Source organism: Megalopta genalis, chromosome 3, assembly GCF_051020955.1.
Source record: "Megalopta genalis isolate 19385.01 chromosome 3, iyMegGena1_principal, whole genome shotgun sequence".
NCBI classification, from domain to species: domain Eukaryota; kingdom Metazoa; phylum Arthropoda; class Insecta; order Hymenoptera; family Halictidae; genus Megalopta; species Megalopta genalis.
The window spans coordinates 20,446,322-20,462,591 of NC_135015.1; the positions used below are offsets into that span (position 1 = coordinate 20,446,322).

At 38.1% G+C, this 16,270-nt stretch overlaps 1 protein-coding gene across 3 annotated transcripts in view; it reads right to left on the reverse strand.

Moving 5' to 3' along the window:
• The window catches only part of nAChRalpha6 (nicotinic acetylcholine receptor alpha6), a 587,858-nt gene that overhangs the window by 306,541 nt on the left and 265,047 nt on the right, over positions 1-16,270 (reverse strand). For all 3 annotated transcript variants that reach the window (XM_033478260.2, XM_076520266.1, XM_033478258.2), the window contains exon 5: positions 11,035-11,144. In XM_033478260.2, the coding sequence (XP_033334151.1) occupies positions 11,035-11,144 (110 nt within the window). The remainder of the gene's footprint in view (positions 1-11,034; positions 11,145-16,270) is intronic.

Here is a 16,270-nt window from a genome sequence, read left to right on the forward strand (position 1 = left end):
TTCACCGGCGCCATAGGTTCCTAACCAGGTCTCATCGTTAATCTCACCGGGATGCACCGCGAGCCTTCGCTCATCCATCCGAATGAAATTTTCTCCAGGTTTATAAAATAATCTAGGACAAGAACAGCAGTACGTCTCGTTCGTGACTCGACTGCAGAACCCGCGTATTCGCGAGAAGAACGAGTAGGTGAATTTTAAAACCTGCAGAGGGGAAGACATTATTTCCAACTTATCGAAACATTTAAAGAACGGTTTGTCGGATCGTGCGAGAGATATTTCCCCCGGCTTTTCAAATTTCGCTTAAGTAGAACGCTGTTGCAGAAATGATTTTCTGAAATCGATGCGGCTGCGGAAGCTGCGCCGCTGAGAGCGACTGTACGTTGTAAAATTGAAATAGCTACGAAAGTTTGCGGCGCTGAGAATGACTGTACGTTGTAAAATTGAAATAGCTGTGGAATGTGGCGGTACTGAGAGCGTCTACACGTAGTCTCAGATAGAAAAGCTTGTAATGAAATGCTTCTGGAATAGTGGACGAGAGAGAGAGAGAGAGAGAGAGAGAGAGAGAGAGGGATTACAGGTGCAATAAAGCGATAAATCCTCTCTAATTGACCTTCAGCTTGGAAATAAAAATGGTGTTCCATAATTATTATTTACAAATTCAGGATGATTCCTGAGATAATTTGAAGAAACTTTTTCCTTAGTGAAAATGCAATCCGTGGCTTCGTTTACGAGTTATTAACGAAAAACACTGACCAATGAGAGGCGGGCTCGGCTCGCGCGAGGCGGGTCAGCCAGCGAGCGCACGAAGCCCAGCTCCGCTGATTGGCTCGGCCGCCTAGCGCTAGGCGAGCTCGCCTTTCATTGGTCAGTGTCTTTTCGTTAATAACTCGTTAACGGTGCCTCGGAGAAAATTTTTGTAAAGGAGAAAGTTACTTCAAATTGCCTCAGGAATCACCCCTTCGGGATTAACATAATTATGGGACATTCTGTATAGTTGTTGACAATCGGTAACTATAAATATAGGCTCGAATAATCGTGTCTCCTCAAATTGTCCCAAATCTCTTCTCAAATTGTCAATTTTTGTGTTGAGCGTCAATCAGGCAGAATTTACTGTAATTACTCGACATCGAGGCTGAAATTAGTGAACTAGAAGTAACCAGTTCGTTCTGTCATAGAAAAATAGTAGTCTCGTAGCCCGTTCGGCTCTGTTAATTTAACCACGTCAGAAACATCGAAAACTGAGTCGTCTGGCCTGCGATGACTGCGCTCGGTCAAGGAGGGTTGAGGTAGACGGAGAGTCGACTTGACCCTTTTTAAGGCTTCGCTAATTGACGACCTTCCATTCAATGGATATGCCCCGCATTGCAACTCGTTGAACCCGCCGCGGAAAACCATGCGATACTCGAAAGATCGACGAAAAGAAATCTGTCACTCGGTTGATCAAAATACAAAGTTGATATTACTTGATGGCAATTAATATATAAATAATGGCAATTAATGTTCAAAATAATGTTAATTAATATATGTTAAATATAATGTTAAAAACAATGTTAATTAATACATGTATAATAGAAATTAATATTTGTACAATGACAATTCATATATGCATAATAATAATAATAATTGATATATGCACAACAGCAATTAATATATGTATAATGGCATTTAATCGTCAAAGAAAAATTTTTGTTAAACTTAGAACATCTCAATTTGTTTTAGTTTTTGAATATTTTATAAAGATTGAGTCTAAGATTGTCCAAATACAGCGATAATTTTGATAAATACATTTGATAATTCGCGATAATTTCAACATAATTTCTACCAAAAGATTGTTAAATAAACCTGTTTACCGCTTGCAAAACATATTACTCTTCACCATCAAATAATTAATTTCTGATTCTCTATCAAATTCTACCAAATCCCGATTTTCCGTCAGATAACTAAATATAATCGAGATAAATAAATAACTAAATAATTAAACATAATTAACCGTTCTATATCCAACAAAAACACATAAAAATCTCAGATTATTCCACATACAACAATGGAATACCGAGGTTTTCCCGACGAACATTTCGCCGACCAAGCATCGACCAAAATTGTTAAATAAATTTCGCCCGAAAGAAAGATCCTCCGTCCGACGGTTAACAATCATCAACTATTGACTCGACTTAGGTTAGCGGACCGTGAATTTTTCATCGGCCACGTGAACCCCGTCGCGCAACTTGCACGCGTGTTTTCGGCGACGGTTCTGCATAAACAATTCGAATGCAAAACTTTGGTAACTCGATCGGCAATGCAAATGATCTCGTAAATCATTCCTTGCGCCCTGATACCGAATTGGAGGCGGCGTGGAGAGGGGGAAGGGGCGTCCACGATTTAGTACATTAGAAATTCTGGTCCGGTCGGCTTTCAACGATACAATCGAACGGCTCGACAATAGTATATTGTCGTGCCTCGTATTGGAAACAATGAGTGTCCATTACAAACGGATTCCAATATCTGTAGAAAGACGAAGGATCAATTCCAGACCCACGAAAGTCCCTCCACCCCAACCCGACACGGCGCAATCCAAACTTGATTAACCTGCTATTCAAAACGTCCTTCCTGCCCGCCTCCCTACCCCCCTCCGACCCCTCCCCGGGCCACTTCGTTCACCGGAAATACTTTCGACAAAGCCGCATAAAAAGTGGGGACACAAACTCGGGGACTCCGTTGGTCGGATATCTTCGTGGATTTGACATCGTTCGTCTCTGTTCTCCTGCATTTATCCTTTCATTTACTCCTCGTTTTTTATTCTTTCGTTTATTCTTTGTTTTATTCTTTCGTTTAGTCTTTCTTTTATTCTTTGTTTTATTCTTTCGTTTATTCTTTCTTTTATTCTTTCTTTTATTCTTTCTTTTATTCTTTCGTTTATTCTTTCGTTTATTCTTCCTTTTACTCTTTTTTTCCATTAAGGTTTCTTTTTTCTTTTTTGGCTCTTATTTATTGTTTCGCAAAGAGAGAGGCGGTCCTTCAATTCAACCGGAATATTAGCGAAAAGAGATTCGCATTCGCAATTTAGCCTAACAGAAACCAAAGCTCGTAATTCTCTTATTTGCTTTCGTCTTCGACTTAACCAAACTTTGTTCCAACATTTTTAGCAACGATCTGATTAGACTAAAAACGTCCGTGCAATTTCTAATTTTTAATCAAACATTTTCGACGGCAGATATTAGATCGCGTTGTTAAAAAATTAAGACGAGTGAGAATTGTGGAATTAATCGTGAAATTAAAAACCTTCACCGCGCTGTTATTCGTATTTTAAGTAGAAACGTCCAGCAATGGTCAGCCAAGAAATGAACCGTACGGACAAGTTACAGTGTTTTGCTTTCCTTTGAATTGCCTTCTTTCTGCTTTTTTTCGTAATTAGTTCGCAATATAGTTTCTTTACGTTTTTGTTAAAAGAAATTAGTGCTTTCAGAGATGCAATATTTTGAAAAAAGTAGATATTCAAATTAAAAAACAGCGGATATATATATAGCTAGAGTTGTCAATTCATTGACGTAAAAGGTCCTATTTTCTCTGTGAAAGTTATAATAATAATTTAAGTTAACTAATTATATTATAACTAATATATTATAACTATATAATATATTATTTAATTTTTACATGATTCATTATAATAAGTTATAATTTAATTTTTGTATAATTCATTATAACAAGAGTTATAACTTAATTTTTATATGATTCATTATAACAAGTTATAACTTAATTTTTATATGATTTATTATGACAAGTTATAACTTAATTTTTATATAATTCATTATAACAAGTTATAACTTAATTTTTATATAATTCATTATAACAAGTTATAACTTAATTTTTATATAATTCATTATAACAAGTTATAACTTAATTTTTATATAATTCATTATAACAAGTTATAACTTAATTTTTATATAATTCATTATAACAAGTTATAACTTAATTTTTATATAATTCATTATAACAAGTTATAACTTAATTTTTATATAATTCATTATAACAAGTTATAACTTAATTTTTATATAATTCATTATAACAAGTTATAACTTAATTTTCATATAACTTATTACAACAAGTTATAACTTAATTTTTACATAATTCATTATACCCAAAATTGATAACAAAGTTATAACAAATAACCGCAGTAACACCTTCACCCCGTCCCTAAATTCTCTCAACAATTTCCCCTCTCCGAAATCTCATCCACCGATTTTCCCCGTAACCGCACAAAAACCGCGCTCCAATAACAACGATAATACCAAAGGCGACGACGAAAAATATATCGCCCGTCACAACTGATACACTATTCGAGCACCGGGTAGAAGAGCATCCTGTGCAAGAAGCCGGTCGCAAAACCAGCTGGAGAACTTCTCCGCGCGGATCGTTCGTCTCGGATTAATGCTCGGGAACGATGTGTCTCCGTGAGATTTAATTAATTGCTCGGTGCGGGACACCGTTCGTTCGCGCGGAATTCGCGGGTCTCGTTAGCCGCCGGTTGACCAACTTGGTCAGTTGTTAGCTCGCCGCTCTGAAAGAGGATTGGACGTCTCGCTTTCCCCCTCCTCCTTCCGCGGGGTCCTCCTCCGCTTGAGGCCCCGTCGCCCGATCCGGCGAGCCATTACTCTCCCGCCTCGCATTCTCCGCGTCCGCGTCCGCGCCGCGCCGCGCTTTTTGCGGGTCGCGCGACGGTTTTCCGGTCTCCCGGATTTCCGGCGAGAGAGTTAGCAAGGTTCGAAGCCGGAGTAGTTCGTCGGAATTCGGAAGGATCAACTCGATTAAGAGAATCAAGCGATTTTCGGGTGAACCGGCGGCGACGTCGAGGGGGGCGGCCCGCCTGAATCGGGTCCTTCCCCCTCCACCCGCCGCCCGGCGACGGCGTCTGGCAAGCGCGGCGTTAACGGTCGCGTTAAATTGAATTTAACGGAAAACTCGGGCTTGCGACTCCCGGGAATTACGTTCCGCGGCGTTATAGTCAAAGTTTGCCCGTTAAGGGCGGTAATTACTCAGCTTTAAGAATCATTCGCCGGCGAGAAATCGATGCTAAGAGTTCGGCGGTGGGGGCGGCGGTGGGGGGGAAACTTTACTCATTGTTAAGTGCTGGTACACGGAATGTCCCGGTTAATTTTATCGTACGATGTACACTCGCGTCCGAAAGTACATTAACGCCGGATTTACCCAGCGGATATAGCTTTTATACCGATGAAAGTAAAAAACGAGACGTCCGAGCGGATTTTTGACGGGCGTTCCGGCCGATCGTGTTACGATTCTTTGCGATCGGAATGATCGGAGATTGCTGGATCGTAGATTGAAATTAAATGAATATGTATTTCGTAACTTACTAATTCGAAACATTTGGAATCGAATTAATAGATATTTAGCGATTTGCTAACTCGAATAATTCGAAATTAAGTGAATATATAATTAGCGATTTACTGACTCGAATAATTCGAGATTAAGTGAATATATGTTTAGCGATTTATTAACTCGAATAATTCGAAATTAAGTTAATATATATTTAGCGATTTGTTAACTCGAATAATTCGAAATTAAATGAATATATATCTCGCGATTTACTAGCTCGAATAATTCGAAATTAAATGAATATATATCTCGCGATTTACTACTCGAATAATTCGAAATTAAATGAATATATATCTCGCGATTTACTACTCGAATAATTCGAAATTAAATGAATATATATCACGCGATTTACTAGCTCGAATAATTCGAAATTAAGTGAATATATATCTCGCGATTTACTAACTCGAATAATTCGAATTTAAGTGAATATATATTTAGCGATTTACTAATTCGAATAATTCGAAATTAAATGAATACATATTTAGCGATTTACTAGCTCGAATAATTCGAAATTAAGTAAATATATAATTAGCGATTTACTGACTCGAATAATTCGAAATTAAGTGAATATATATCTCGCGATTTACTAACTCAAATAATTCGAATTTAAGTGAATATATATTTAGCGATTTACTAACTCGAATAATTCGAAATTAAATAAATACTAACTCAAACAAGTCGAAATAAAATAAGCACATACTTCTCAATCAACTACCCCGAACAAGTCGAAGATAGCATAAAAATCGTTCCTAAATCCGTCCATCGGCCGAACAGTGTCGCACCCCCACCGACTCGCTATTATTACAGCTGCATAAGATCAGTGAAGAGATCGCGCGCGTTCACCGTGATTCGTTAACAAGGAACGATCGCTCGAGATGACCGATAGGGGATGCTACCCCGTTCGTCTCGTATCCGTCAAATCGTTGGCCGCAGAGCGGTTAGCAGGTTGGCTCGTTTGGTTAATCCATTATTCAACGGTCGGCTCCGGGCTCCCGCGCCTCCGTGCTCTCGCGATTCGCGCGCAAGATGTGACACGGTCTCACCGTGGAGACGTACTAATTCGTCGGGAACGGCGGCGACTGTGTTTAATGTGACGGCTGCTGATTCCGGCAGCGACGGGCAGATTCGGTTGGCAGCGGAGCAGCGGCCCATTAATTTTGCGGATTGCAGCGGACCGTGGAACAACCGCGAAGACGTTCCACGATCTGCTCGACCGCGCGCGCTGTGTACGCCGTACACAGCCTATTATTACCTATATTACTATATTATCTAGAGGTTGTGTGATCAGTGGTTTGCGACTCGGAGCCGGCCGCGGCGTTGTCGTTCGAGATGCCGCGCGTTATCATCGTTATTCCCGTCGGATTTCGTCTGGCATTTTTGCGATCGGTAGAACGATTAGGATGGTTTTATTTGATGGGAAGAAATTATGCTTGGTACGAATGATTAATATTAAATTGTCTCGTGCGTCCAATTTTTTGTCTTTTTTAAATTAGGCGTCTCCGTTTAGGGGATGAAGCTACGGGAATTTAATCCAAGAGAAATAATTGAACATAGGAATCGACTTATCGAGACGATAATGAGTCATTAATTCTCATTATAGTCGGTCTATATAATGCTAAATAAATATTGACGTTGTAGACAAATTATTCTTGAATATAACTTAATTTAATTGAACTCAATTTAATGCAATTTAATTTAATTTAATGTCATCAAATTTAATGTAACCTAATTTAATTTAATTTATTCACACGTACGGGTGGACACTCATTTTAGTAATACAATAATAATGATGTGATAATAACTTTAATACAATAATATAGCAGCGACGCAATGACGGATAAAATGCAAAAGATTGAAATCGAGAAAAAGAAAGCTCGAATATAAAAGCTCAGGGAGAATGAAAAGAAAATATATGTGTATATATATTTGAAATGTAATTCGATTATGCGAGCGGATAATGAAGTCGGTCGAGAAGAGAGCGTTAAATTTTCAATGTAGGAAAGCGGCTACGGAAAAGATAACGCACGTTTTCTCATCTCACCGAATTCGCCGTCGCACGGTACGTATTTTAATTGATGTTTATTTTAATTAATTCATCATTGACACAGGATCAACGCGAATCTCGCGTTCTACCGATCGCAGCGACGCGCCAGAGGAACCATAAGACGCAAGCGAATTCATCATCGCTGTCTGTCAATCGAAGGCTGACTAAAAAAATTCTGAAAGCCGTTCCGCTCGAACGCAACGACGCGACGGTTGTTCGCTTCTGAAAAGATGACCATGACTCATGTATATGCAGTTCATGTTTATAGCGTTTTCGACAATTCATGTAGAAAAATGTATGAACGAACGCGCGCGAGTCGCCTGGCCTGGCGTCTTAAAAAGAAGTCGACTAAAACGGAGTCGTTCTATGTCTCTGCTCGTCGAACGAAAACGTTATTTAATTGATTGGTATAATTTATATACAAGCCAGCCGGCTCGCGCTGAAGAACGTTGTCTACGGCTATGATCGAAAAAACTTCTGTGGGAAAAATATATGTGTGGCTATATTCATGTGACAAAAAGAGTATGTACAGAAATGAGACAGAACGAAAAAAGATATAGAAATATAGTATTACAGATACAGTACGTATTTTGGGTCGAAATACTGTGTTGTTCTCGGGTTTCAAGAAAACGCATGCACTTTCGAACATTTCCATTACATATACGTGTTCAATGTGTATCTAATATGTATATACATATATACATGCATATATAATGATATATATATATAATAATATATTGTATAATAATCATTATATGTAATAATATAATTATAATAATTATTATACATCTATATAATCTATAATATAATTATAATAATATTATTATACATCTATATAATCTATAATATAATTATAATAATATTATTATACATCTACATAATCTATAATATAATTATAATAATTATTATATATCTACATAATCTATATGTGTAATCTATAATATAATTATAATAATAATTATATTATATTATGTATATTTATACATATAATAATTATATTATAATTATATTATATTATATATATATAATAACATATATCGAATTGTAAATATATATGCATGTATACCTGTACGTGTGTATGTACGCATGTAGTATGTCTGCGTGTGTCTGACTATATATATATATATAGACTATATTTCGTGTGACATGTATGCGTGTGTGTGTTTGAGCGTGTTGGTGTATTGAAAATGCGCATTAATATACGAAGCAATACTGGGATAATGTTTACGTACCCTGGCCGATTAGAATCTACAACTCGCAATCAGAAATACTTGATGCGAAAAAGAAAGAGAACGTACGTAATTCGATTTACGCATCGACGACATAACATTTAGCCGCCGCAGATCTCTGAAACATTCTCAAAACTTTAATTCCGCTCTTACTAGCCATCTACGAGGCTCTATCCCAACGACAGGTTTAACCTCCGCGTTTTAACGTCGCGACGCCGAGTTTTAGCTTTCATTATTATTATTACTATTATTATATTATATTATTATTATTATTATTATTATTATATTTCTTCGTCCGCTCAAAGAACCGTTTAGTCGTCGTCGATATCGCGTCGCGAACACGACACGATAGCGCGGCCAGCAATTAAACCGCGGATTTTATGCAATTATCTAAATGAATAGGTCGACTCTGAAGTAGCAAAAGAATTGAAACGATACGAGGACATTGCTGTATCGCTGTCGACTAGTTCGAAATAAATATTAAGGAAATAAATTAATGTCCACGTAGAGCTTCTGCATCGACAATTTCTATTTCTACAAGATCTTCGATGATCTTTATTCTCATCTTATAGAAAAATTCGTATTTTGCATAAAGATCCGCAGTCTACATGCCGCAGCTAATTTGTAAAACGACCGACGGCGTAAAGTATCGACGAGCCGCATTCGAATAGGAGATTCATAGCTCGACGATGTAACGTACGCGACCCGGCAACGCGCGTCTGCATCACGAACGCATCGGATTACGCGGACGAATTGCGTGTACCACGCGAATTAGCTCGATTCTGCTGGCCTCGAATTACCCGCTACGCAAAAATACAGCCGGAATTTAACTCGGCGCACGCGTTCAATTGCTCGGCCGTTCGAAATTCACGCGTAGTTCGAACGCGTCGTTATTATTCGCATTATTCGAATTATTGGAATTATTTGAGTTTTATGAATTTTTCGAGTGATTTGAATTATTTGAATTATTCGAATTATTGGAATGATTCGAATTATTGGCATTCTTCGAATTATTTGAATGATTCGAATTATTGGCATTCTTCGAATTATTTGAATTATTCGAATTATGAGTATTATACGAATTATTGGAGTGAATCAAATAATTGGAATTATTAGAATTATTCGAATGATTGGCATTCTTCGAATTATTTGAATTATTCGAATTATTGGGGTGATTCAAATAATTGGAATTATTCGAATTATTGGCATTCTTCGAATTATTTGAATTATTCGAATTATTGATATTCCCCGAATTATTTGAATTAGTCGAATTACTGGAATGATTCGAATTATTGGAATTATTCTAATAAAGAATTATTCGACTAATTCGAGTAAAGAATTTGTCGACTAAAGAATTATTCGACTAATTCGAGTGAAGAATTTGTCGAATAAAGAATTACTCGACTAATTCGAGTGAAGAATTCGTCGACTAAAGAATTATTCGACTAATTCAAAGCATTCCAAGTATCCGAATTATCCAAATATACAATGATTCGAATTACTCGAGGCATTCCAAGTATTCGAATCGTTCAAATATAGAATTACGCGAATAGAGTATCATTCGAGTAAAATAATCGAACAAAAAATACGCGACGCGCGTTGCAACGTGTTCGAAGTTCGCGACGTCCGGTCCCGCCGTGCGAAACGAGAACGTACGGCGCGAAGGCGCCGTTTCAAAAGTCGTTCATCAAATTGCGTTTCGCTTGTTTATTTTTTGTTGTTGTCGACGGACGATCTGTAACAGGTCGAAACACGAAAATCATATCGAAAAACTGTTACACGGTTGACACGTTGTTTTCTACGCGCGAATTTCAACGGCTACGCAAATATTTGGCCGCGTCGGTTCCGGAGCACAACAAAATCGAGCAGCTCCAGTGATACACGGCGTATAAAAAACGGCGGGGCGCGGTAATTTTAAAAACGGTCGGATTCCGTCGAATATACGTATATAGTATCTTCCTCTCGAAAACGGACCGGTGTCGATGAGCGCGTGCGCGCCCGAAAACTTTCGCGATTACGGTGACCGTTTTTCGTGGATTTCGCGGTTCGTTGAAATTCTCGCCGGAAAGCACTTTAGTAGACGCGATCGAGAGAGAGTTCGTTTTCGAGTTCATCGCGGAAAAGAACGAGGTTCGCGTCGCGGCTTTTCGTGAATTAAAGCGAGCCCGGCGTTACTCGATCGTTCCGATTTTTAGCCGCGCTTGAAATCGATATTCGCGGTTATTTCGTTCTTTTGTTGTTTTTTTTGTTTATTTAACAGCGAAACGGTTGTTCGGCGATTTAATGTCGGATCGTTGTTCCGCGTTTATTCGCGATCGTCGATTTACCACGTGGAATCGTGTACCTTGGAAGATCGTAGCAAGATCGAGTTACCTGTTGTACATGAGGATGTCCGGCTTCCAGAGCTTGTTCGGGGTGATTCGCAGATCCTTCACGCCGCCATAATCGGACTCGTTCCACTGCAGATTGTAGTCCGTCCACTCCTGGAACAGAAAGCGAGCGTTTTGTCAGCTTTGATAGTTCCGAGAAAGTTCCTTTTTGTTTCTTTCGATTTATCTTAAACGGTACACAGGATGTCCCCAAAATGTCTCGCAATCCGGAAATGAGGGTTCCTCAGGCCATTTGGAATAACTTTTTCCTTTGCGAAAATGCAATCCGCGGCTTCGTTTACGAGTTATTAGCGATAAACGGTGGACCAATGAGAGGCGGCGAGATCAGCTGACTCGTGGCGGCCGAGCCAATCAGCGGAACTGGGCCTCGACCGCTCGTTGGCTGGGCAGCCTCGCGAGCGCTCGCCTCTTATTGGTCGGCGTTTTTCGTTAATAACTCGTGAACGAAGCCGCGGATCGCATTTTCGCTAAGGAAAAAGTTGTTACAAATGACCTCAGGAACCTTCTCGCATTGCGAAACATTTCTGGGGCACGTAATGTTAACGATTAATCGATTAATAATTACGATCGCTATGATATACTTTTCGTAATCAAACGCAAAGGTATAAAAATCACCAAATTACAAACGTGTAAAAATGTCAAAATTACAAAAACATGAAAATCGAAAAATCTCAAAAGTATAAAAATCAAAATATCACAGAAATAGAAAAATTACAAATTTATAAAAGTATAAAAATCAATTACAAAGGTACAAAAGTATAAAAATCAATTACAAAACGATAAAATGATCGATGGCTGTTCAATTCCGCGAGAAAAGGCTCGCGGAACAATTAGTTTCGCGCGAACTCGACAACGCCGCGGTTATTCCTTCGATTAGGTTGTACAACTTGTGCCGTTATTTATCGCCAGACCAAGTTTTATCACCCTACTGCTCGGCGTTCTTATGCGAGCACAGTTTTAGTACGGTCTTGCCATTAGTCGACGTCGCAAGTGGCGCACAAGAACGATTACAATGTTACGTTATCCTTTTCTTGCAAATCTCCTGGGACGAGCAAGAGACTAACTTTTCCGGTAAATATTAATTGTCTATGCTTTTTTTTTAAGGGGGAAACTTGCTACTGTTGGGACGCAATTGGTCGGGACGATGAAAGAAATTCAGAAAATAAAATTCAAAAAAATGTTGAAGAGTGTATACGTGCTGAAATATATTTCATATATTTTATGTTATATTATAATATATATTATATTATGTTATATTATATTATATTATATTATATTATATTATATTATATTATATTATATTATATTATATTATATTATATTATATTATATTATATTATATTATATTATATTATATTATATTATATTATATTATATTATATTATATTATATTATATTATATTATATTATATTATATTATATTATTATATATTATATTATATTATTATATATATTATAATATACGATGCCTTTTACACCGACTGTATACAATTTAAACAAATGTAGCAGACGTGTCGTTTGATGGAAAAACAAAAGTAGCACCCTTGGTTTCACATTTTTTATTTTATTCATTTATTTATTTGTCGAGCAGACTATAGAACCCTATCGTGCAATTTAAATAGACAAGAAAACAATAATGGAAAATATAAAAGTAGACTAATGAACGTCTGATTTGAATACTCGATTTTATAATTATTGAAATCACAGTGCTGTTTTTCATTGGAAATTGTTGCATATATTTTTCTATATAGAGAAAATGCTGTTAAAATACGCCATTAAAAATGTGCTACTAAAAATATGCCGTGAAGAATATGCTATTATAGAAATGGTAAAAAATTTAGATAAATTCAGGCTTCTAATTCGGACGCGGCAATACACGTGCCAGTCGCATTCGGATCTCGGTAGCTTTAGCGTCGCGGAAAATCGTTCCCAGAATAGCTATTCTATCGAAATCGCTTCTTCGCAGTGCCGCGATAAGAGGGAAGTTTATCAAACGGCCTGATTGAATGTCCTTATTCGCGAGCAGCGAAGAAAAATTCGAAACGGACGGAAGAGAAACGGCGAATACAATTAATATTCACGTCCAGCGCTGGCTGTAATTTCGACCAAGTGGAATATCAATTTTCTGTGGTCTGTCGGGGATAATGAAGCTCGAAAAGCCGGGGGAAACTTTGCTCGGACACAAAACTGCTGAAATTAATTAATCCTCGTTAAAAGGAAGATAAATTATACGCGCGGATACGTTTCTTCGAACGCGTCGCAGGAAACCGTCGACCATCGGTCACTTTCGAGTAAGATCGAACGAATCTTGACCGAGCAAAAAGCGAACGCACGCCATCGACCGTGAATTTTGATGTCTGGACTTCTTTGGTATGCATGAGGGTGTGTCAATTGTTGTAAGCACGAATGCTTTCATAATTGATATTGATAAAGAACGTTAAATGTTTAACAAAATGGATGAAATTCTGGACAGAATTTGGCGAAATTTGATCGACGATAACTCTGCGAAAAATCGTCGTAGGATGATGAATTTTATCTTAAATTGAAGCTTGAAATCTCTACTTTAAGACACTGTTTTTGGATTTTAAGTTCGATACGTCTTTGCCGCTGTGACCCTTTAAATGTGAGGACATGATTACCATATTGGCGATTCTTATTTTCGCCAAGTTCGACGAAATGCGCAGACTTTGGAAAATTTTTTTCGGAGATGTCGTTTAGGGCAGAACAAAGTTTCATTTCTTCCCTTCAATTTAAAAAAAAAGAAACGTTGCTGCGATTTTTTCTCGCAAAGTTACAGCACTTCCAAGCAACCCTTGCATTCTACGACGATTTTTACGCGATGTTAACCATATAAATGCAAGGGATACTTCAAAGTGCTGTAACTTCGCGAGAAAAAATCGCAGCCTAGTTTCTTTTATCTTAAATCAAAGCGAAAGAATTGAACTTTTTCCTGGTGCAAATGGTACTTCCGAGAAAAATTTTACAAAGTCCGTGCGTCACGTCGAACTTGACAATTTTCAATGTGACAATTTTCTTGTTAATTCTCGATATGCCCTCGCATTTCAAGGATCACAGCGACGAAGACAAATCGAAAATAAAATCCAAAATAGCTGTCTTAAAGTAGAAACTTCAAGCTTTCTTCTGAATGCAAAGTCATCGTCCTGCGATCATTTTTAGCGAAGTTATCGCCTGTCAAGTTTGGCAAAGTTTCATCGAAAATGGCGAACACGGCAATTTTCAATACGACAAACATAGGCCTCCCATTTAAATCGTTACAATAGCGAGGGTGCATCGAACATAAAATCCAAAATAGCCATCTTAAAGCAGAGATTTCAAGCTTTCTTTTAAAAGGAGAGTCATCGTCCTGCGATGATTTCTCGCGGAGTTATCGCCGGTCAAATTGGACCAATTTCGATCGAGAAGTCTGCGCGCTATTTGTCGAGGCGTATAAAAAGATGCGAGCGATCGCTTAATTGCCGAAAACGCGGAGGGTCTTGCGGTCTCGGGGCTGCCAGAAAATGGGAGCCACTCTCTGAAACGTTCTTTCAGAGGGGGCGCCGAAGGATCGTTGGTTACGCCCCGTTTCCATGGCGGGCACGGGAAACCGTCGCGTCGCGTCGCCTCGCGTTGCCTCGCGTTGCCTCGCGTCGCCTCGCGTCGAGTCGCGTCGAGTCGTCGGATCGAGGAAAGGAACTCGAGAATCTTGAGGCTGACACGGCGCGACTTCTGTCCCGAGGAAAACCGGCGGCACGGCAGGCGAAACTTTCACCCTCTGGATTCCTCGTTTGTGCAATTCAGCCGCGTAATCTAATGAGCAAACGCCGGGACTCGCCGCCCCGGCCCCGGAAATTGAAGTATACATTATAAAACGTCGCGTTTTCTATGCAGTTTGCACACCACCTCCATAAAACCAGGTCGCGCATTCCACGAAAGTCGGCTTCGCTTAAATATACACAGGGCCGCCGCCCCGGCCGCGGACCATGCTCTCTCGGCCGCCTTCTATTTACCCGGAGAGCCCCTGGTCCACGTCGCTCCGCGACGCTGTAATTTCCCCGGCAATCTGATATTAATCTTAATCGCGATACCCTTTCGTTCGGCTTTCGGAAACGCGGGAGACACGGGCCCGCGTTCATTCGCGGCGTTCGACGGAGTTTTAAACGGCCGCCGCTGCCGGAAATCGCTCGCGCGCGTGGACAGAGCACTCGAAGATTCCTATCCGAACGAGGAAACTCACTTTCAGCTTCTAAACTTATATTTATATATAAATTTAATATATATATATATATATATACACATACTAATACTATTATATACTATACTTTATTATACAGTATACTAATATATAGTAGTAGTAGTAATTATATAGTATGCTATACTAATACTAATACTTTATATACTTTGATTTATATATATACTATACTTTATTATATAGTATGGTAATATATAGTAGTAGTAGTAATTATATAGTATACTATACTAATACTAATACTTTATATACTTTGATTTATATATATATATATATATATATATATATATATATATATATATATATATATATATATATATATAAATCAAAGTATATAAAGTATTAGTATTAGTAATATATATATATATACTAATACTAATATATACTATACATTATTATATAGTATGCTAATATATAGTAGTAGTAGTAATTATATAGTATACTATACTAATACTAATACTAATATATACTATACTTTATTATATAGTATGCTAATATATAGTATAGTATAATAATAGTATTATTATTATAATATTATTATTAGTAGTATTATTATTATAATATATATTAATTAAAGTATATTTTCTCTTTTGAAAATTGTGACAGGTACGGAAACTGTATTACCATACTGAACAGAGTTTCCTAGAATTATGTTATTTCCGGGAAATGGTTCCTGAGATGATTCGAAGCAACTTTTTCCTTTACAAAAATGTTCTCCGCGGCTTCGTTTACGAGTTACTAACGAAAAACGCTGACCAATGAGAGGCGAGCTCGACTAGCTCTAGACGGCCGAGCCAATGGGCGGAACCGTGCTTCGACCGCCCGTCGCTTTGGCGCCGCCTCGCGCTAGCCGAGCTCGCCTCTCATTGGCGCACCGTTTTTGTTGAATAACTCGTTAACGGCGTCTCGGAGAAGATTTTTGTAAAGGAAAAAGTTGCTTCAAATGACCTCAGGAATCACCTCCGTTAAACAT